Below are 22421 nucleotides of genomic sequence, written 5' to 3' on the forward strand. Positions count from 1 at the left end.
GAGATCAGCATTAAGAGTATCGAATCAAACACTAAATGTTTTCCCATGACAAATATTAGACAGGGCAAATGTGAGCGAAAATTATGAATACTTTTTTTGTGGAAATCATGGTATATACTCCACACAAGTCTTCACCTAGTCCTCGCTCTCACTATTAAACTCAAAATATCTCCCTCTTTATATCTTTAACTGTCCAGCGCTTTGGGACATCCTCCCAACATGAAAGGCACGAGACAAATGTAATGTGTTGTTTGTTGTTTCCTTCGCTGCTTGCCTGAAGGTACTGAATCCTGAAATGATCTAACTCTGCACAGACTGGGGTTTTACCGACTAAGCTATTGGGGAAGTTGTCAGGTGTACTTTCACAGATCATCCCTTGTGAATCTCCTGGCATTTTTGGCGTACTAAAATTAGTCTTAGGATATTTTTTTGATTTGAAAAGCGCTATGTAAATGTAAATTTGTTGTTGAGTTGTTGGTCAAAAAGGACAATTCAGTAGATCAAATCACTTTGACTTTCAGAAACCAAATTTGATAATTTTCCGCATCTGAGGTTTTTAAAACTGGAATTAATGGTAAATTTGCTAATTGATTTGAAAACTGGCTTGGTAATGGAAAGCAGCAGGTGGCGATTTTAATAGTAAATGCTCTGTGCCAAAGGTAGCACTTGTGAAATTCCACATGAGTGTGTCCTGGCTCTCCTGCTTTTCACACTCAAACAATACTTTCAGCACAGTAAACATTGCTGACAACACAAAGTTATATAGTCAAACTATGGATATAACAACAACTTGCATTTATGTAGCAACCTTCATGTAGGATAATTTTTTGGAACGTTGTAGGGATGTTGATAGAATCAAAAGAATGTGGACTAATTAATCAATAAATTTTAACTTTTAAGTACCAGATGTATGCACATGAGAACTGGGAATGGGAAACATATATACAAAAATTCCATTAGTACTAGTAGATATTTGAAAGAATTTGTGTTGCACTTAAAATATTCTATCAATGTGGATTTAAAGACTGAGTTAAGTACCTCGGCTTTGATTATGCAAAAGTGATATTCTAGAATTTTATAGATCATTATTTTGGTGATGAAAGCCAGATTTGGCCCCAAATCCTACCTAGTCCTGGCATGTTTAGACATTTTGTCTTAAAATAGAAGATTGTGCAGAATTGAGAAAAAATCTTAAATTTGGAATTTGGAAGCCAATTTTCTACCATTCATTTTAAGACAAATGGGCTTGATAGGTTTGGACTTGATACAATTTCAGGCCTTCAAGCCAACATAGAGTAAAGGAAGAGTAGAAAATAAACCCAAGCATGAATCTTTTGATCCAGAGTGTTACCAATTGAGCCAGGCTGACACATTGGTTCATGGCACTATTCAGAAAGAGGAGAGTTTCTCCCAGTGTCATTGCCATCAGTCCCTCATATAAAATTGGTCATTCACTTCATGGCTTGTGCGACATTGCTGTACTCAAATTGGCCGTCACGTACAAAATACATAGCTACTATACTTTACAGATTAGTGGTTATTTGGAATAGTTTGTTAGGAATCATATTGAAAATTATAAATAGCCTTACAGATAGCAACGATACTGTATGGAACAAAATGTTTCTTTGGCTCTAACAGGCAAAGATGGTTATTGGTTGGCTGGTTACTTTTTTGTGCAAATGATACCTGTTTTGAAACAGACTTGTTGGTCTAAATGGCCTTTCACTCATTCAAGCTAATGTTCTTAACTGGGATGTGAAATAACAATTTGTTTTGTTTCAAAACTTATAAATTCAGATCTTGGCAATGTTCTCAGTTCAGCCCAAAACTGTGACAAAATGAACGGAAATATTGAGAGCAACGATAGTAGTGCTGAATCTGAACAGGAGGAAGGTGAAGAGGATGATGATGAAGATGCAACTGATGATGATGAGAAAGGTAAGTGCAGGAGAGTAGAGTTACAATTAACCATTCCACCAGTTGTTTTGTTGTAGCCTAAATGAAGCCACCTCATTGAGTTTTTATTTAGCTCCAACACTAAAATTCCGATATCTAAAATGTGATTAATAAGGTAAAGTTCATGATTTATTGCAGCTCTGCTTTACCACGTGAAGATTGAATTTTATTATCAATAGAAAGAAAATGTAACCTTGATAATCTTACAACGCTGAGTATGATTATAATTAGCATCCTTGTCTCTGAGTTAGAAGTTTTGAATCAAGCCCCAGATCAGGATGGTTGTGGCTGATACTCCAGTGCAATTCTGGTTATGTTCTGCATTATTGAAGGTGTTGTCCTTTGGATGAGACATTAAACCGAGGACCGTCTGTCTGTTCAGGTGGATGATAAAATTCCCATGGCACTATTGAAAAAGAGTAGGGCAATTTTCCTGGTGTCTTGGCCTACAGTCCCCCAAATAAAATTGGTCACTCACTCCATGGCTGTTTATGGAACACTTATGTGAAAATAGGCTGCCCTGTTTGCTCACAAAATGCACACAGTCTTACCACTTTATAGTGCATATACTGTGAAGCGCTTTGAAACATAATAAGGTACTGAATTAAATGCAAGGATTATTATTATAATGCTCCTTTAGATGAAATCGAGAAGCAGTATCAAATTCAAGAATTTTTATGGTATCTTCTCTAGATGGAAGATCTTTCTGTGATGTTGTAAATGTTGGTTTAAAGAGAACTGCAGAAAAACCCACTTATATAATCAGTCATACAATCCATTCAATTCCTCTGTCCTCCCTCTATTTTAATTATTGCGACCTTTTCTCAAATGCCTTTGTTCCTCTGATTGAAGTAGTCTGAGATCGTATTATCCCAGACCATATTTGTCCTGCTAGGGTATTCTGGATAAATCATGTAACTAAGGACTAAGTTTTTCCTCCTTTTCAGCATTAGTATTGTAACTAGAATTTATGCTATTGGGTGAGGCTCGTGCAGAAACTATGAGTCTACAGTGACCTAGCAGGAATATAAATGGAGTAGTTGAGCTAAGTGGATCCAGAGCTGCCTGACCACAAGAGTAAGGAGAAGCTAAGGGAGAAATGAGTAAGATATTCAAAGGAACAGCTTCAATGCCGAGTCATTTTTTAAAAATAGAAAATGATTGTCAAATTCCAACAATTCATCAATTAAATAAAAATGTATGTTGGTTAAAAATTACAACAGAGCTGGACAGTATAATTTTGTATTTCTCTTCTGGGAAACACTTGAATAAGTACAACTGGCTAGAATGAGTCATGCTCATTCTTAATCATCAAAGGCATGTTGTACTACCATCCATAAGCTATCCTCTATTTTCTACATTTGAAAAAGTGTCAGTGATAGAAACATGAAATCCTCTCAATGTGTTTCCTTTTGATGTTTTGAAATTTAAGACAGATAATGTTTTTCTGTTGAGTTTCTATAAATAGGTTAACTGCCAGCTAAATTATATATGATATCACTTGTAGCATGAACCTGATTACATCTGTTTCCTGAAAACTGAGTGATTTATGCACTGTATGAAGAATGTTTTCTGACAGATTTGGGTAGAAGAGCAATTGTTGCACATCAATGGTAATCATTAGCTCTCTTTCTGCAGTGACTGGTCTTAAGAGAACAAAACCATGCAATTCTACATTTGTAAAGCAATCTGGATTATTAGGCTGCGTTAGTCAGCATACACGCAGATGATGATGATGGTTACAGCTGGAAAGCATCCAGCAGATTTGTGGAGGATATCATATTTTGAAATGCAAATGAGAGCAAAGTGTTGGAAAATGAATAATCTTCTATCTTCCTTTAAGATCAACAATATTACTGTTTTTTTATCCTTAGAATATACTTTCAAAGATAAAACTCCTCTCCCCTTCCCCTCTTGGGAAATATCAAGGCTTTCGAAGAGAAACCAATCTAGATTAGTCATATGGAAGCAACAATGAAGAAGATGGGGAAACCCTCTGGAACTTTTGAAACTTTCTGCATTCATAAAGTTCACTATGCTTTTGAAAACGTGAAGATATGAAACCTACAGACTAGGATTCCCCCTCTCTTTTGCCATTTCCTTCATCTCATTTTATTATGAAACAGTTGATTTTCTCACAAACAGGAAAACTGCAACAACACTGGAGCCAGTTGAAGATGCTTCAGCCCCATTATTCCCAAATACCAACTCCACTGGCCTCTCATTATACCATCATTTGAGTTTCATTTAAGTCTACCCTTGCTAGTAACCTGCTCCAGTTGTTGATTATGCTCTGTGTAAAGAAATCCTGGTGTGAAACATTTTAGCTCTTAAGCCCCCTACGAATGAACTTCAAAGACTTGGAAACGTGCATTGCAGATTTTACATAGACAAAAACACAAAATGATATCCAGGACTTCGTAGAGAATCAGGCTAAATGTAACGGGAGTCGTCCATGAATGAAAGACATAAAAGATATCTTTTAAAAACTCGTTTCATCCACAAAATATATAGTCTATTCACTTTGCAATATATTCTGTGAAGCGCTTTGAGATGTCTCAAAGACTTGATAAGGCACGAAAATTTCAGAAACCGTATTCTGTCTGATAATAAGACATTTTCACACAATGATTGCGCGAATAACTTTTTTTTACACTGGGGAAGGCTGTTGCCTTCCTGAAGCCTGCATATTGGATGAAGATTGCTTTTAACTAGGTTTGTTTTCGGTGTCCGACACCTTATTCACGTGACCTACTGCTCTCCAGAAACTCTCACATTTCCGTTCTGACCGTTCTGATAATAATTCATGCTGAAATCATTCTTTTTAATTTGAACAACATGAAGTCATCCTTCTTGCTTGCATGAAATTCTTTTATTTACGCTTCACTTCAAGTAAAATTGCCAGTGGGTGCCTCTGAAGTTGTGCACACAGGCAAGGCACTCAGGTTCATTTCCTGCATGCAAGAGGGAGGAGGAAGAGTTCTCAGCTGCAGGTCTGCTCAGCATGTAGTTCAATTAGCACAACTACAACAAAGATTTTATATATCAAATGGAAGATTATTATTTGTATTATGATTATTTGATATAGTGTCTTATCACCTCATAGAAATGTTTCACAGGATTTACTGTAGAATTCAGCAACTGTATGTTTTGTTAGCGAATGTGACACCTAATGTGCACACAGCAATGTGTCACAGACAGCCATGAAGTGAATGACCAATTTTGTCTTGGAGAATTGAAGCCAGGATACAGGTAGAGACGTCCTTCTCCTCATCAAATAGTGCCATGGTATTTGTAGGCAAATGCAGCAGTACAATTGCACACAGCCATGAAATTAAACAGCCATAAAATTAGTGACCAATTTTATTTGGGAGATTGTTGGCCAGAGCACCAGGAGAAACTTCCTTTGTAAGGTCCTCCTCGGTTTAACATCTCATCTGAAGAACGACACCTCTGACAATGCAGCACATCCCCAGCATTGCATTCAAGTGTTATTTCAGACAATATGAGTTCCAAATCCCGATGTAGGGCATCAACCCACAACTTTCTGTCTCAAAGGTGAGAGTGCTACTGACTGAGCTAGGCTAACACACCCTATAATTAATAAACGTCTTTCTGTACATATTTTCAAAAAGATTTACTAAGTAAGTCACCTGAACAGTTCAGTGTTCTGTAAAAAAAAAAAGATCAGCATTGGCAGCCTTCGCTTTTTATGTTGTATCCAATTGTTAATAGTTCAGATTTGAGTGCAATGTGAAAATTGTCTTTGAAAGCGTGACTGGTCTTTTTAGGATCTGAGGAAGCCTGATTTGCGCAGTTGTTCCTACTTATACTGTTAAAAGTAGGAGCCCAACCTCGTATCTCCATCTGCAATCATTTGAATCGTGTCTATCAGTGACAGATAGTGGGCTGCTGTTTCATGCCTTCGGGTTTGGCTTTTGACCTAATTACATCAGTAGTATCAAACAATATGTAGACATATCCCAACAGCTATACGTTTGGACTGTAATAGAAGATTGATTTAGAGGTTCCCTAATTCAGGACTTTTGCTTTACCATACAAAAGACAAATTATTTTTTGTATTTCTGGTATATTAAAATGAAGGTTAAGTTAAACACTAACTAAATAAATGTAAACAGTGGAGGCCTTATCTAGTTTGTATGTTTATGTGATGATTGGATCACATTAGACAGTAGTAATGGAATAAGAAATGGAAACAGTATTCACGCATTGCCTAGGTGTTGCCACATCATATTCTATTTGCAATATTTATTTTGAAAAGGTAAACTGATGGCATTTAGATTTCTTCTATATTGTGTACACTTCACTGAACTAAGTTGATGTTTCAAACTACTGGTCACCAAGGGAACATTTTTTTTAATTGAGCTGGGCGTGGTACACGAGTGATTTGTCAGAGTTTGCACAGATATTTTCCTAATGATGTCACTTCCACAGATGCAATGATTTCTACATTTTCTACCAAGTACAATAGTGAAAACATAGAGAGGGAGAATTTTGTTGTCGTTGCGCCCCCTTGAGGGAAGCAGCCATTCTCTCTGAAAGTATACACTTTGGCAGGCTGAAAGGATCCTTCTGAAATTATAATAATAGTTATATAGTTATATTTGTAAATTGGCAGAAATGTTCTTAAAGATTTCAAGCGCTTAATTAACTTAAATAACAGTGTTGCATGCGCTATAATTATATGAACCATGATTACATTCCATTTAAAACCCAGGGAACATTTTGTTATTTATTCTTCAGAGCTCAAGTTTTCCTCGTCTTTCCTCATCCACCAAAAAAGTATATCTTAAGATAGATTAGACCTCATTCGAGAATCCTGGAGTACAGAGTAAAATAATCATCCGTCACACATATCCGTTGAGTTCCTCACAAAATCCCATATGGCAAGGGTTTACCTCTGTGCCAAGTCGCTGTTGTTTGTAGGAAGGTCATGTCAAGTCAATAACCCCTAGAGCTGGGTCAGCTACTGGTAATGTTGGATTATTGGGAAATTAAACTCTCTTGTCTGTTTGGAAAGCTACAGGCAAGTACGGAGTGCTTTCATCTCTTGCCAGATAATATGAATTTTGAAATGTGCTTTGTTGGAATCGTGAATATTTTTTGGAAGATCGTGGCAGCAGCGTCTGAAAACCATGTTGGGACAAGAAGGATTTCAGGATCCTCACACTTGTGTTCAAATCCCTTCACACTCCTCCCTACCTCTCTGACCTCCTCACTTCCCAATCCACCACCCAGCACCTCCGGCTCATCCCTCTTCCCTCCACCCCACCATCGGAGGTCGCGCTTTCAGCCACTACGCCCCGAAACTCAGGAACACTTGCCCTCAATCCCTCCGCCCTGCCCCTCTCTCCGCTTTTTTAAGTCCCACCTGAAAACCTTCCCCTTCGACTGTGCTTACAGCCACCTCCCCCGCCCCCTCTCTGCGCTCCCCCCTCTCCCCCGGCATGGAGTCAGGCTCCTCCACTTTTAAGCACTCTGGGGCACTACCCTGTGTGGAGGGCGCTATATAAATGCAAGTTGTTGTTGTTTGGACAGAGAGTACTGTATATTAACAATAATTATCAGAATAAGAACACTAACGTTAGTAATCTAGCATAAAAGCCCAGCAAAATAGATTGTGTTTATCTCGATGTTTAAATGCTGCTGTAGTGGAGTTAAATGTGTGGTGATTTCTAAATAAGGATTTCTTAATACGGAAACCAGACATTGGTTACACTGATTTGCAGGAACTTTCACTAACAATATCTTTTTTCAGAGAGGAGATCACTTAGATTGGTGTGATGTGTTGACTTGCCGCTGGTTACCGTATGCTGTCTCCACTCGAATTCCTTTTTAAGGAATCCTGTTAGTAAATGCCACATAATAGACTATTGTCAAACCAGAGCCAACTCATCCAAATTTGAAAAGAGGTGTTTGGAACTTGTCGTATAACGCATGACATGTTCAATATTGTGTCTGAGTTTTTTACTAATTTTAATTGTTTGAGTACAAGTTGCTTTCAAGAATATGATGAACTAATTCATGAATTGGATGCGGTTTTTATTTACACTAATGTGCTGATAAGTCACACGCTCTGGGTGTGAGGAAAGCTTCGTTTGTTGCTGCACTTTGTATCTTGCTGCTTGCACACGTGATCATTGGCAAACATGCAATGTTCTGGCTGTTCTGAGTTCATTTGTTTCAAAGTTACTTTGTTTTTTGTGGTTTTTTTCCATAGAAGAAAATGAAGTAGTGAAACTGCAGAACTTGACCCAGGGATCAGCTGTAGACATGAAAGCAGAACTTGTGCTGCCCAATGGCACAGTCGGGGAGAAATTGATTCCTTGTGCATACAGCACTTTTCAAAATTCTAAATCTTCACTGAATGGAGAGGAAACGGCAGATAAAAAGACAGTGCTCCAAATGGGACCAGCAACAGACATCAATGGTGAAATAGGTATGGCTTCCCATAAGGACATTCTCAATTGCGTTTTCACCCCAAATACACAGTCAATCCACTTTACAATATATCCTGTGGAGCGCTTTGAGATGTCTCAGAGACATGATCGGGAACAATATCAAATGCAAGGATTATGATGATGATTATTATTATTAATTGCGTTCTGAAGACACAAGACAACCAAGTTTTCTTGGCACTATTTCAAAGAAATGTGAGGCCTGAAGTTCCACCTAATCTTGGCCAGTTAATCTTTGTCTTAAAATGTTATATGGCACAGAATTCCACGATTTATTTCAAGGTTTATTGTCAATTTTACAAAACTTTCTATTTAATTCAAATCGATTTGTTCTGCTGCACATTGGAATGTATCCTGCCAGCACTGAGAAATGAAACATTTCAATTTTAAATTGATTTGCATAAAACTTGTTATAAAACTTTCCACAATGGAAAAACACAAAGTTTTAGCTCTGTTTTAAAAAGCAAACAAAACAGCCTGTACACTTCGTTTACTTCCTCAATAGTGAAGTCATAGGAGTTCTGAGGATATTACCAGCATCTTTAGCATTGAATAAACTAAACCAATGGTCCCAATATGGAAATTGAGCTTATTTTAAGACAGCTGCGAGTTGTTAACTCATGCCCTATTTATGAGTCAGTTGTAGCATGACTTTGAGTTGATTTACTTAACACATGTAAATGCAAACATAATTTATAATCCTGGCCTGTTGCACTTCCTATCCCAGCAGTTCCCTTTGTCATAATTTGAGCAGTTTGCTACAGCAGAAAAGCAGACACATTCCTATAAAAATATAATCCTTGCGTTTGCATTTGATATGATGTCAAAACATTTCACAGTGCTGTACAATAATTGTTTAGTGTTGTGGCTGTATTTGTATGTGAATACCTATCCCTCCAAGTCTGTTCCTAAGCAGATGCTTATTTTTTAAAGGAGTCAATCGATAAAACATTACTTGTTCTTGTTGGTGGTCTGTTACACTTATTCACTACTCTTTTGGCAAAGGAGCCATTCTTCCTAACCTAGAAATTCTATGTTTACAATTCAGCTTTTATATTTGTTGGTCCCAATAAATGAACTTTTGAATTCAAATATTTTTAAGTGCTTTTTCTACTTTCCCGAAAATAGAATCTTTGAATCTTATCCATAAAGATTCAATCCCATTGGAATTTAGAAATTTGTTTGCGATACAGTTAAACTCAGCATGTGAAGAAAGGGAAAAATTAGCCTGGGTTGCCACTGGAATGTGCCCATACTTGAATGTTAGGATTTGAATGTTAGGGCATCTACAGGATTCACCACGGCTCTGATGCTCTCCATGGTCAATATCTTGTCAACACTCACAGCCTAGGATTTTGGATGAAGATTGGTCATGTGGGTAGTATTTTCGATTAATGGTGGTCATATAGAATCAAACTCCAACATGAGTTCCCAGCTATCTAATTTTTGTCTGACCTGTTTGTATTCTCCAGCCCTGATTCGCCCCTTCAGCCACTACTCACGAAACTCTGGAATACTATTCCTCTATCACTCCGCCGTGTGCCCTCCTTCCCCACCTGAAGACCTTCCTACGGTCACCTCCCCTCAACTCGGGGTCCACTTCACCACTGTTAATTGCTCTGGGACGCTACCCTGCCTGGTTGTTGTTGGTGCAAGGATGTTTTGAAGTAGTTGAAGTAGTTTTGTTCAAATTGTGACCAATTACAAGAGCACTTTCTCAGAAAATAGGTGGAAATTTATTATAACAATAATAACGTAAAAAACATTTTAAAAAGTCGATCCCTCTTCTGTCACGAATCACTCAAAACCAGCCTGATGATGGACCACCCATCCAGGGAGACGGTGGAAGCAGAAAGTGTCAATTCTTTCAAAAGCAAATTGGATAGAGATTACTTTTAGGAAATAATATCGTGGGATACAGTATATAGTTTGGGACATGACTTGTATATGCCACTGCCAGGTTGGTGGAAGGCGAACTGGATGGACCTTGGTCTTCTTTCGTCTACCAATTCTTATGATCTTATCTCCTGGGGCAAAATAATTGTATAGATACTCCTTGAACTCCAATAGAAATCAAACTCTAGATGTGCATACATTCCACATCTCTGGTATTTCACTCTGAGCTCTTTCCCACCACAAACAATATTCCCCTGTTTTGTTTTCTGCCATCCCACCTGAAATTTATTCCCAGTAGCATAGAAACCAGCATACCCTGTAGAATTCAGTGTCTGCATCGATCGCTGTATCCTCCAAAACTGATCCAGACAAATACAGATTCATGTTAACTGCTATCACAAGAGCATATCTGATTCACTGAGCAAAGGGAAGATTGAGAATTTCTTTGAGGAGCCCCAGTAAATTGGATTTTTTTAAACAAAATAAGTAGAAAAAAGAAATATGTGGAAAATATCAAGGATATCAATTATCAACTCTCCTAGGTTCACAAGATGATTAACTTATGAACCTAAATTTTCCTGACAAATTGACAATCCAGAACCAGGAGCAAATAAATGTTTGATTATTTTTTTCAATGAGCGAGGTTAGGCCTGCTTACCCCCATCAGCCAAATTAGACTGAATGTGATCCACTTAGGGTTGTTCCCGCAGACAAGCCCCAATCCCCCCCAAGACTCATCTAGGCTCAAAATTGTCAAAGGACAATCCGGACCTGAACCATGTCTTCGCGACCATCCGAGCCTTGTGACCAGGTGCTCGAGTGAGCTCTGTGTTCCAGTATCTCTGCTTCCTCTTAATGAGGGCGAATATCAAAGATTACAAAGAATGTACAACACAGAAACAGGCCACTTGGCCCTTCCAGTCTGTGCTGGTGTTTATACTCGAGTGACAATTGATAAAATTGTACATAACGTTGCTGGTGTTTCCCTGGACTCTAGGTGCTAAAGATTCCTTTCCATTTCTTGTTCAGCCCAGCTACAGAACCGTTTTGATTTTGATTTTGTGCAATTAATTCACTTAGTTACTTATATTCGTTTGAACCACCGCAAACAATACTAATAGCCTATTTCCACATCAGTCGCCATTGGTTAACAAAATTAAGGTCAGTTGCACAAGTAACTTTTACCTCACTGTGAAACTGAACTGGGTACACTTTATTTTTAGTGTGAAAGCTTGGCTCAGTGGTAGCACTCTCGCCTCTGAGTCAGAAGGTTATGGGTTCAAATCCCATGTCGGGACTTGAAGTCACATAATCTAAGATGACATTCCAATACAGTGCTGGGGGTCTAATGCATTGTCAGAGGTACTATCTTTTGGATGAGATGTTAAACAGGGGTCTGTTTAATTGGTCATTAATTTCATAGCAGTTTGTGAACAATGGTGCTGCCACATTTGGCTACAAATACACAGTCACTCTATTTCACAGTAATTCCTGTGAATAACTTTGAGACAGCCTTCGATGTGATAATGTGCTATAGCAAGTGCAATGATTATTATTATTATCATCGAGACATTTGTACCCCTACAACTTGGAAATTATGACACATTGCTGTGCACAAATTGTACTGTCGTATTTGCTTACAAACTGCACAATCACTACACAGTATATCCTGTGAAACACTTTGACACTTCCTCCCAATATGAAAGGCACTATATCAAATGTAAGGATCATTTTTTTTATTACGTAGCCAAACCTGAAGTAGTCATTGTTAATTCTGGAAATGGATCATACATCAGGGGAGAGCTGGTTCTGTGGAAAATCAGAAAAATGCCCCCTTGAAACATTCCCAATATCACCCTGATATCCAGGTGAGTGACAGCTCGGACCATCGAATCGTCGCCCAGAGTCCGCCTTCCCTGATGAGTGACAGCTATAATATTCCAATCTCTGCCCGGATCCCGCCTACCTTTACAAGCGGTGATAAAGGTTTAATGCCAAATCGGTTTGGCTGTGACGAAGTGGAGCATTCCTCCCAGTTATCTTGGTTTATATTCTTTCCTCTTCCAAGTTTACCCCAATTTCAAGTTAATTGGCTGCTCATGCCTTTGTTTGTAAGACATTATTGGGTGTAAATTAGCTACAGCATTTGCCTGCACAGCATTCACTTCATTTCTGATGTGATTCTGCAAAACCAACCCCTTTGAGAATTTTCTTGTGTGTGAAAGGGGCTAGCTAAATGTAAGTTGTTGTTGCAGATGGGATGGAAAACCACCTTGAGGATATATCAGGAATTCAGCACATTACGAGTGACTCTGACAGTGAAGACTACTGTGACTCAATGGAACAGCTCGGCTTGGAAGAGGCAAGTCATACAGAGAGCATGATCAGGATTAAAGCTCTCTAATTATAAGTAATATTACAAATAATAGTTTAGTGGCTCTCAATAAGAATATCTGAAATGACAAAAAATAATTGAGCCCTTTGACACCATTCTTTCCAGTATACCAAATTCAGTTTGTAATGTAGCTCTCGTAGATTTGGATAGACAAATATGCCAATGGGTTTCCATATGTATCAGACTCCAAGCTGACCAAAATAAAATACCTGTACTTACTTAACATTACAATCTTCCGTTCCTTTCAACACGAGACCTAGCTTATTTTTGAAGAACGTAACGAATATTTCATCAACTGTGTTTGATGGAAGTTTCTTAAGTTTCTTAAGTTTCTACCTGCTGTTTGGGGTGGTAAGGAGAAAGAAAGAAAAAAGTCTTCAGCTTCGAGCTTTTCTTAAGATTTTTCAAATTTTTTACGAAACCTCCAGACCTACAGTGAAAATGAATATCCTGGTTAGATCCTCCCTGACCATGTCTTTCAGAGTGTTGAAATCCTCTCTTGTTCTTTCTACCAACAAGATTAAGTCAGATTCTGTCTGTCAGCCTAACCTCAATGTGTTTTCTAGAACCCTTCAGTTCATGTTCTTTTAAGCAACCAATGTTATACACAATTCCCATGGCCTTTTTGACTCTTTCCTGGATCAGAATCAAAATTTACTTGAAACGCTTTTAAAAATGAATATCAAACAGGTCATCTTGTCAGTGCTTTTCAGTAAATATATTTTTGGGGCCTTGTTCATTTTCTTAGATATCAAAACACATTTCTGATGGAGAGATGCTTAATAGTTCCCCCAAAATCTCAGCAGTTGCCTACAGCCGGCTATCGGGTAGCACAAGGTGGAACATTCAGCCAGAGTTGGAACATTCTGCCGGAACCATTGAGCTTCAGGGAGAGCATAAGGGAAGAGAAGGGGGTGTTGCGCATGGTGGTGAAGACACAAAGCCAAGTGGAAGTGGATCTTACAAAGAGAAGATAGCAACTGAAAAAACAGAGTCTCGTGGGCTCAAGAGAATGAGAGGTATATATCTATTACAACAATTGATTTATCTATTGTTTCTTCCCTCCTTACTATCTGTGAAAGGGGTCCTTATGGTTCTTGAGTACACAATTCTGCTTTACTGCATCCCTAACCCCAAACTATTTGGTGATCTACCTCAATGTTTAGCCACAGTGTTTACCTACAAAAACAATCACTGGACTTCACAGCATTTCAAGGCGATGAGGTGCTATAAAAATGCACATTTGTTCATTTTTTGGCGTGAAGATATTATTCTCAGTTTTGACTCCTTTGGTATCATCTTGCCTCACGTCAGATTTTGGTTTCGAGCCCCGAGGAAATGCTGCATCATTGGAGGTGCTTTTTTAAATAAAATGATAAAAATATGAACTTCAGTCTGCCTATTCTTGTGCTTTAGCTGGATGTTAAATGATACTATTTCAAAGAGGAGCAGAAAGATCTCCTTGTGTCCTGGACAATATTCCTCCCTCCAAATCTATTAAAAAAAGTTCATGGATTAATTGATCATGATTTTGTGGAACTGGCAGGTAAAGATTCACTGCCACATTTGCATTAATAAGATCCTTGCATTTGATATAGCGCGTTATCACATCATTGAGACGTCTGAAAGCGATTCATAGAATGTATTGTAAAGTGGATTGACTATATTTTATGGGCGAACTTGGCAGCCAACTGCGCACAGCAGTATCCCACAAACAGTCGTGGTTTGAGTTTTGCCTTCAGCACACTTCAAAATAGCTCAGTTATGCTCTTAACTAGAGGAATAGGAAGCAGCTGATAAACATCAGAGGAGGTAAATGAAAAGAAAAGTAAATACTGCCAATTATTGAATAACTTCAGCACAAAAACTAAATTGTCCTGGAATATAGGAGCATTTGTTGATGAATCAATTTCTTCTGTGCTACAAAGACATAAGATGTAATTTGAACAATCATCTCTATCTTACAGGCAACAGAATGCAGTACCTGGGGGACAGTTCTCAGGTTGCACAACAGGGTAGTAGTGGTGATGGAGAACGGTGGAATTCAGACTGGGTACAAAATCGGAGCCTGAACCAACAGATTGCTGCAGCGCTCAGCAGGCTCCAGGAGGATATGCAGGACGTAGTGGAACGTCTTCACACCCTGGAGGCACTCACTGACTCTCAGGTAAGAGTTGCCCCCACCACCCCCCCCTCAAAATGTCAGAAAACATATCCTGTGAAATATTTAAGTGTGGGTTTCCATTTGTTGCAGCTACAGGCTATAGAATGCAGAGATGGGTGGTGCAAACTGTAGACTTTGGCGGTGAGCTCAGTGGAGGGCACGAGTTTGTACTTCGGAATTCTTGCAATTTCCCAAAAGAAAATTGGCCAGGTCAATAAGATGCCAATGATAGAAACACACTGGAAGGAGGAGGAGGAGGAGGGAGAAATGGCCTGAAGCTTGGGAAACACTTTGGAAAAGTTAATAAAACTGCGTTAAAAGTAAGGGACAGAGAAAAAGATCTTAGTGTCATTGGCGGGTATCTTGTTAGTATTCGCAATGGCAAGTTGCAGTTTTAGCTGGTATAGCAATACATATCAATACATATTCTGGGCCCCCAATTGTTTATGGAATTGGGATTAGGAAGGATTACTTCTTGCAGGAAGCAATCATTGACACATAAAATGAGCCAAATGGCCTCCTTGTACATTTCTATGGTTCTAAACCTTGGCTCTTGCCAATCTACACCTGAACGCTTTGTGATTAGGTAAACAGGATTTATCTCTTCCTCTCTGCCCCCCACAGAGAGTACACAGTCCATTACCAGAAAAACAGAAATCATACATATGTGGAACGCTCATTGCTTTGTTTTGGACACTCTTAAACAAGGTCAGGGTTTCCCCAAGTGTCAGATACCTGATTGAGCCAAAAAGGGAAAAAATGCAAAGCTTAGCATAAATAAAATTCCATATTGAACTTGATTTGCTGTATGTAATATCTGGGCAGTCAACAGCATTTCTGATGATAATAATAATAATAATCCTTGCATTTGATATAGCACCTTATCATGTTGTTGAGACGTCTCAAAGGACTTCACAGAATATATTGTAAAGTGGATCGATTGTGTATTTGTGGCTAAATGCGGCAGCCGATTGCGCACAGTAGTGTCCCACAAACAGTGGTGAATTGAGTGATAACATTTTTGTTTTGAGGGATTATTAGACCTGGAAAGCAATCCACCAATCGACTAACATCCAGTTTCCTACTTACTGCTAGGTAAACAGAGTCCTGTGGTGTGGGGAATCTTGCCTAAGGTTTTGCCCCATTCAGGAATCAAATCTGGGTTGTCTCGCTTGCGAGGCATGTGCTAACCACTATTGGACTCCAATAATTGGAATGGACTCCAATAATTGGAATTTTCATGAAAAATCACCCGGTTTACGATATTCTGTATTTCTGTTCATATGCTTTTTAAATTCTAAATCACATAGTTCTTTCTATTAGAATTCATTAAGTTTAGAAAAAGTATGATTCTCTTTCTTTTCTTCAAATTACAGGCAAACTCAGAAAATCTGCAACCAAATTCTCGCAGGGATACATTTGTTAAGGTAACTTACTGCAAATCACTTAAATCTTGAATGCCTAAACCCTACTTCTCCAACATGCTGCTCACTGGTCACTGGTGGACTAGCCATGCCACGTTGACCTCTCCACCCTACCCACCCACCCCACCTCTGGTCCGCTTTTAGTCTTAATGTGCGACCCAGCTGCTTCCCCCAAAATGCCTCTACCCTCCACTACTCCCGCTCGATCCTTCTTTCCCACCGCCCTCCCCGCCTACTATCCCTGCTCAACCATCCCACACCTTCCCTCTACTCCAGCTTGTGAATCCTCCGTCGCTCCCACCGTGGCAAACACCACTGGCTGTCCAACAGCAGCCATCCTGACTGCCCCATGCTCCACCTCCGTTGACCCCAGGGGCCAACCTCTCCTCCCTTATCCACATTCCCACCCTCCCAGACAATACTCCTCCTCATCTCACCCCTTCCTCCACCACCAGCTGACCCCTCCACATCGGTCTACAAAATGCCTGCTCTCGCTCCAGCAAAACACTCACCATCCAAGGAAAACATTGACATTCTCGCCCTCACAGAAACCTGGGTCACCCCAGGCAACACCATCCAGCTACACCTTCCATCATACCCCATGACCTAACCGCCATGGTGACAGTGTGGCTCTCATCTCCTGGTTCCCACTCGGCCTATCCGCTTACTCCTCCCTTTCAACATCGATCTGCCCCTCTTGGTGACATCATCCGTAGACATGGGGTCAACTTCCACATGTATGCAGATGACACCCAACTTTATCTCTCCGCCTCCACCCTCAACTCCAGGACCACTGTTGTCCTGACTCAATGTCTGTTAGACATCAAGTCCTGGATAAGAGCTAACTTTCTGCAGTTGAATGTCAGCAAGACCAAGGCCACCCTGCTTTGCCCTCCACACCTCAGGCACTGACAGCATCACTCTTCATGGATGCACTCTGCACCTCATGGAGCCAGTATGGAACCTCAGGGTCCTGTTCAACCCACAACTATCCTGCATACCCCACATCCGTGCCGTGACCCGCTCTGCTTTCCCCACCTCTGCAACATTGCCCGGCTCCGCCACTCTCTTGCATTGCAGGCCGCCAAGACCCTCATCCACACATTCATCACATCCGGGCTCAACTATGGAAACTCCCTGCTTGTCAGCTTCCCAAATTCCTTCCTCCACAGGCTGCAGATTATTCAGAACTCTGCAGCTCGTGTCCTCTCCCACACCAGGCTCCGTGAACCCATCACTCAGAGGATACAGTTCAAGATCCTGGTCTTCACCTTCAATACAATATAATACAAAATTACATTTGTATAGTGCCTTTCACGTCGGGAGGACGTCCCAAGGTGCTGGACAATCGAGGATTTGGACCTGAGCTGGTCAAAGCCCCCCCACGTACTTGCTCCTTCATATCTTCATATAATAATGTTTAATAATGTTTTACTGTTTAATTTTATTTCAAAATATTTTGTAATGTTGATAATTTTATCAGAAAAATAGCTACAAGACTACCGGATGTTGTAAATGCCCAGTTGATTCACTAATGTTCTTCAGGAAAGGAATTCTGCCATCCTTACCTGATCTGGTAGACACACAACTCCAGCCACCCTACGTGGCTGACTCTTTAACACTTTCTGAGGTGGCCTTATTTGGTTATGAGAAAGCTCCCCCATCACTTTCTCTGTCAATCAGAGATGGGCAATAAATGCTTCCCCCACCAGCGTCACCCACAACCCAAGATGAGTTTTTTTAAAAAAGTATATTTTGGTAATGGTTCTTACAACAAGATAATAATAATTCTTATCACATCATTGAGACATCTCAAAGCGCTTCACAGTGCACACTGTAATGTGAATTGACTGTATATTTTGTGGATGAAACTCTGAGATACATCACTCTTGTGTTTATTTTTCCAGAAATCGTCTTGGTGGCCTTTTGAAGTGTCAGGCCATACCCTAGCATTTGCAGTGCTTTGGCCTTTCATTGCCCAATTGCTGGTACACTTGTATTTTCAAAGGAGAAAGAGGTAATTTAATAAGTCAATAATCTTTTTCTGTTTGTCAGTCCTCATTATGAAACACTTGTTGAATAAACTCTTCCTTTATTTCTCCCTCGACCTCCCTCCAGAAAACTGAATTAGATGTCCTTCTGGGATTATGAAGGTCTTAAAAGGTAGATCCATGGAAACTGGAGACTGCAAATGATTCTTGTCTCCTGTGTGTTCAGTGGCATTTTACCTTCCCTAAGTCAAGGTGTGCATTTTGGTTGAACACCACAGTGAATGCACTGTACATAACTAACTGTGAGAACTACTGATACTTGAACCAAATTGTTACATTAATTGTGAATGAATTTAATAATTATTCTGAAAGCATATTCTTGTTCTAACATTTAATTTATGTAATAAAACACTACAATATGTCACTGTAATAATTAACACTATCTGAATGCAAATCTCAATGTTCATTTCAACTGTTGTGATACAAGTGGAATCCTGTTAGAAATTACAGGATCTGTTAGAATCATTATATTTCAGTCCTTCCCTGGACTATTCTGTTTGTGTTTGTATAAAATCAAGACTTCTGTATTGAGACTGATCCATCAGATGTGGTGTTTGCATCTTTTTCTTTTCAATGCATGTGATTTATCTGTACATACTAAGCAATCATCCATTGTGAAGTCTTGATTCATATCATTTCTGTTAATAGCTGTACAAATTGTAGAATACAAGTATGAAAATAGGTGCAATATTTTTCAATTGCATTGTATTAAAATTGTAAACTGTAGGAGACAGAAAATGTGATGTCTAATAGACATTCTATTATCTAATAGAAATATTTAGTATGGTACTTATTTCAAAAATTGGAACTAAATTGAGCTAAGATACATTTATTAAAGCAAATGGATATTGTAACAACTGTTCATATTAAGATTATTATTAGAGTTCTAAAGTAACTTCAAGAAAGTGGCTGTAAGCATGAAAATACCTGTCAAGATTATTGCTTTAAGCATCATACACTGATATATTTTTAGCACATGAAACCCAAATTAAACTTTCCTGGAATTCTTGAATGTTTTCGTATCTAACAAAAAGTAATCACACTATCAAAAATCCATTCTCCTGCAGCCCATAGTTAGATTGAATTAAAAAAATCTTTCACTGGATTAAATCCATGCTATAAAATATTGATAAAATCTACAAGCTAAATTAATGGTTACTCCTACCATAATTTGGGGGATACTAAGTCAAAACTCTTAAGAGAATATGTAAAAGCTTTTGAAAAAATAATAATGCAAACCACAACTCCCAAGAACATCTCTACAGAATAACATTTTACAAAATCTCTAGTGTAAGAAAGAAGCATATTGTGTAAGTGCCAGAGCACCTATAGGATGGTGTGTGGACATTGTATGTGGAGTATATCAATAGCCAAAACTATATTGATACTGCATCTGTAGGTTGGTAATTGATCTCATTGTTTCAGTTGGTTATAATTACCTTAAGTAATTTTCTTTCAGCAATAATTCACGGGGAAGAAGGAAAATCAGTCATTGTGGGATCCAGGAGAGAATTTAGCACAACTATCAAACTGCAGGTTTGTTGTGAACGTGTGTAGGTTGGCCCAATGGAGGTTCTTGGCTGAGTTTAGCCCAAGTAAGGTTTTCACTGCTGCATTAGCAAATTAAGAAAATCCCTGGGAATTTCTCTTCCTATTTTCTGCTAAGGTAGTGAGAAATAGAAGTATGTGTAGACTGGCTAACCCTCTCCTGAACTGCACTGAGTAGATCCTTTGAATTGTCTGTTACACAATATCTGTGTGGAAATTTTGGTTATGCTTTGATGACCTGAGGGGTAACCTTCAGAGATGAATCAACAAGGTCACCTTTTCAGATAGGTAAGACGTTGAAATTCCAGGAGGTTTCTGAATAAATAAGGAATCACAAGGCTAACTTTCCCGATAGTTTTGGAGGTCGTCATTATCTTTTAACGTTTATTCTCCGCAAGCGATCAAAAACAAATTGGAAAATACAAGGTATTGTACAAGCAATGAGATTTGCTCGTCAGGAGCGAGTCCTGATGCATTTAAATCCTGGAATAGACCTGAGGCAATAAGTGTTCTTTTGACCTCAGTGCATGTAGGTTGATTTCTAGTGTTGATATGGTAATTGTGGAGGTTACTTCCTTGTAAAAAATAAATTGCATCGTTGGTGACATTGTATTTGGAGGAAGACAAAATTCTACATTGTTATGGTGCTATATGCCGCGAGACTCTGGAATTCTCTGCCCCAACCCTTACTCCCTCCTTGCCTGCCTTCAGATCGCATCTGAAAGCCTTCCTGTTTGACTGTATCTATGGTTACCTCCCCTCGCTCTCTGGCTCAGTGTCAAGCTCTGCCATTGGTGTCAAGCGCTCTGAGATCTGCAGGACTTACTGTATCAAGGCAACGTGCTTTAGTTTTACTCGGTTTGATGAGGTTTATACTTAGACCATCAACTAAGGTTAACATTGGCGACACTTGCAGACACCTTCCGTGGCTGAAAACTATATTGTGGCCTGAAATTTAATTGAATCTATTCCCCATTTAATAACCTTAATAGTTTTAATAACAGTGCATGGGCTGTTGGGTTCAATGGGTTATTAAATTCAGTGGACGGTTGGATTCTTGTGGCCCACATAATCTGTTCTGGTTTTAACTTTCATGTTTCTGCAATACAACAAAAAATGTCCTATCTGTTAAGAAAAACATAAGACACAGGATTCCTGTTCAATTTTGATTCATCATCCAAGGACAAAAACTGGAGGGAGGGGGCAGAAGAGAGGAAATCCTAAGACAGGGAACTAGTGTAGCACCGCATAGCATTGTGTGTGAGTTGACACTTTCTGATATCCATCTTCTGAAAAGATACTTGACAAAAATCAATTGTCTTAGAAAAAAGCTTTTAGAAAAGAAACTTGACAAGAGAGTACAAAAATGCTGATGCAGCTCATTCTAATAATTATCTTCTCACTTTATTGGGTGGTTTTAGATCACGTTGGGGGGATCTCATTGTGGCCAATTCTTAACAGGAGTCATTAATATTGTCTCCCAGGTTGGAAATAGCAACACCTGCCAGTAACTGGAGCTGCGGAAACGTGCTCCATCTTTGCCAGATAGCAGACCAATGCCCGCAGTTCTGATTACTGATAGCTTTCTCTGCTTGCAGGCACGTTAATACAAACTGCCGCAAATTAGATTGCAGAACCTTTCAAAATATGCCTCACCTCACTGTATGGTACAAATCCAGGAAGAACAAAATGTTCTGGCCTCACAAACTAGGAATGTCAGGATCAATTCATATTACAAATGTGAGCTGTTTGAGATTGATAAATAAAACTGAACACTCAGTAATCCAATGATAATAGGTTATTTATTCAAAATCGTCGCTGTACAAACTGCGAGTTGAACATAAAGCTGAAAGTGTAAAAGTTTGTTGACACTGTGACAGCCAGACATTAAGTACTGTATATGCATTATTAACAAGTATTCCTCCAACATAACTGGTTTCCAGACAGAAATGTTGTACTTAAAATCATTTTGCAAACAATATGGAGCTTGGTTACAGCATCCGTTTAGAGGGAGTTCTGTAAACTCTAAAATGACTTATTGTATCCTTACTATACAATGCACCATCACGGAAGAACAGACCAGGAAACTGGGTGGGTCTAAAGTTTCCAAATGATATTCTCTTCTGGAATTTGCAAGTTTCTGATAAGTGGCAGGTGATGTTAAATAAACATCAACTGACATTAAACTTCACTTTTCAACGACAGAGGAATTTTACAAAATAAAAGTTGGTTCTATACAACAGTAATAGTTGCTTATGTTGACAGATTTTGTTTGGAAAAAAAAAGTTATTTTGATCCGAATGTTTGTCGGGCAAACACACATTGCAGTACAATGTTACCGAGTCCAGCTCTGAAAATGCACACAGGTGGTGAATTGTGTTCTAATGGTTACAGTGTAAGAACAGTTTTTAGCGTTTATCACAATAAAATACTTTGAAGGTAAATAATAGGGTCAGTTTTTGCAGCCATTTGAATTAGCAAGATTCTACAAACAGCTATGAGGTAAGC

The 22421-nt window shown here is 39.0% G+C and overlaps 1 protein-coding gene across 3 annotated transcripts in view; it reads left to right on the forward strand.

Annotated features, from left to right (window-relative positions):
* acbd5a (acyl-CoA binding domain containing 5a) overlaps nucleotides 1–18896 on the forward strand; it is a 51472-nt gene extending 32576 nt beyond the window's left edge. For 2 of the 3 annotated variants that reach the window (XM_042332429.1, XM_042332430.1), the window contains 8 exons: nucleotides 1798–1938; nucleotides 8198–8416; nucleotides 12587–12693; nucleotides 13475–13745; nucleotides 14694–14893; nucleotides 16267–16317; nucleotides 18222–18331; nucleotides 18433–18896. In XM_042332429.1, coding sequence (XP_042188363.1) covers nucleotides 1798–1938; nucleotides 8198–8416; nucleotides 12587–12693; nucleotides 13475–13745; nucleotides 14694–14893; nucleotides 16267–16317; nucleotides 18222–18331; nucleotides 18433–18445 — 1112 coding nt within the window. In that variant the 3' untranslated portion in view covers nucleotides 18446–18896. The remainder of the gene's footprint in view (nucleotides 1–1797; nucleotides 1939–8197; nucleotides 8417–12586; nucleotides 12694–13474; nucleotides 13746–14693; nucleotides 14894–16266; nucleotides 16318–18221; nucleotides 18332–18432) is intronic. The other variant, XM_042332431.1, reaches the window with a different exon arrangement.
* The last annotated feature ends 3525 nt before the right edge of the window (nucleotides 18897–22421 follow it).

The sequence above is a fragment of the Callorhinchus milii genome, unplaced genomic scaffold, assembly GCF_018977255.1.
Source record: "Callorhinchus milii isolate IMCB2004 unplaced genomic scaffold, IMCB_Cmil_1.0 Scaffold2, whole genome shotgun sequence".
Taxonomy (NCBI): Eukaryota; Metazoa; Chordata; class Chondrichthyes; order Chimaeriformes; family Callorhinchidae; genus Callorhinchus; species Callorhinchus milii.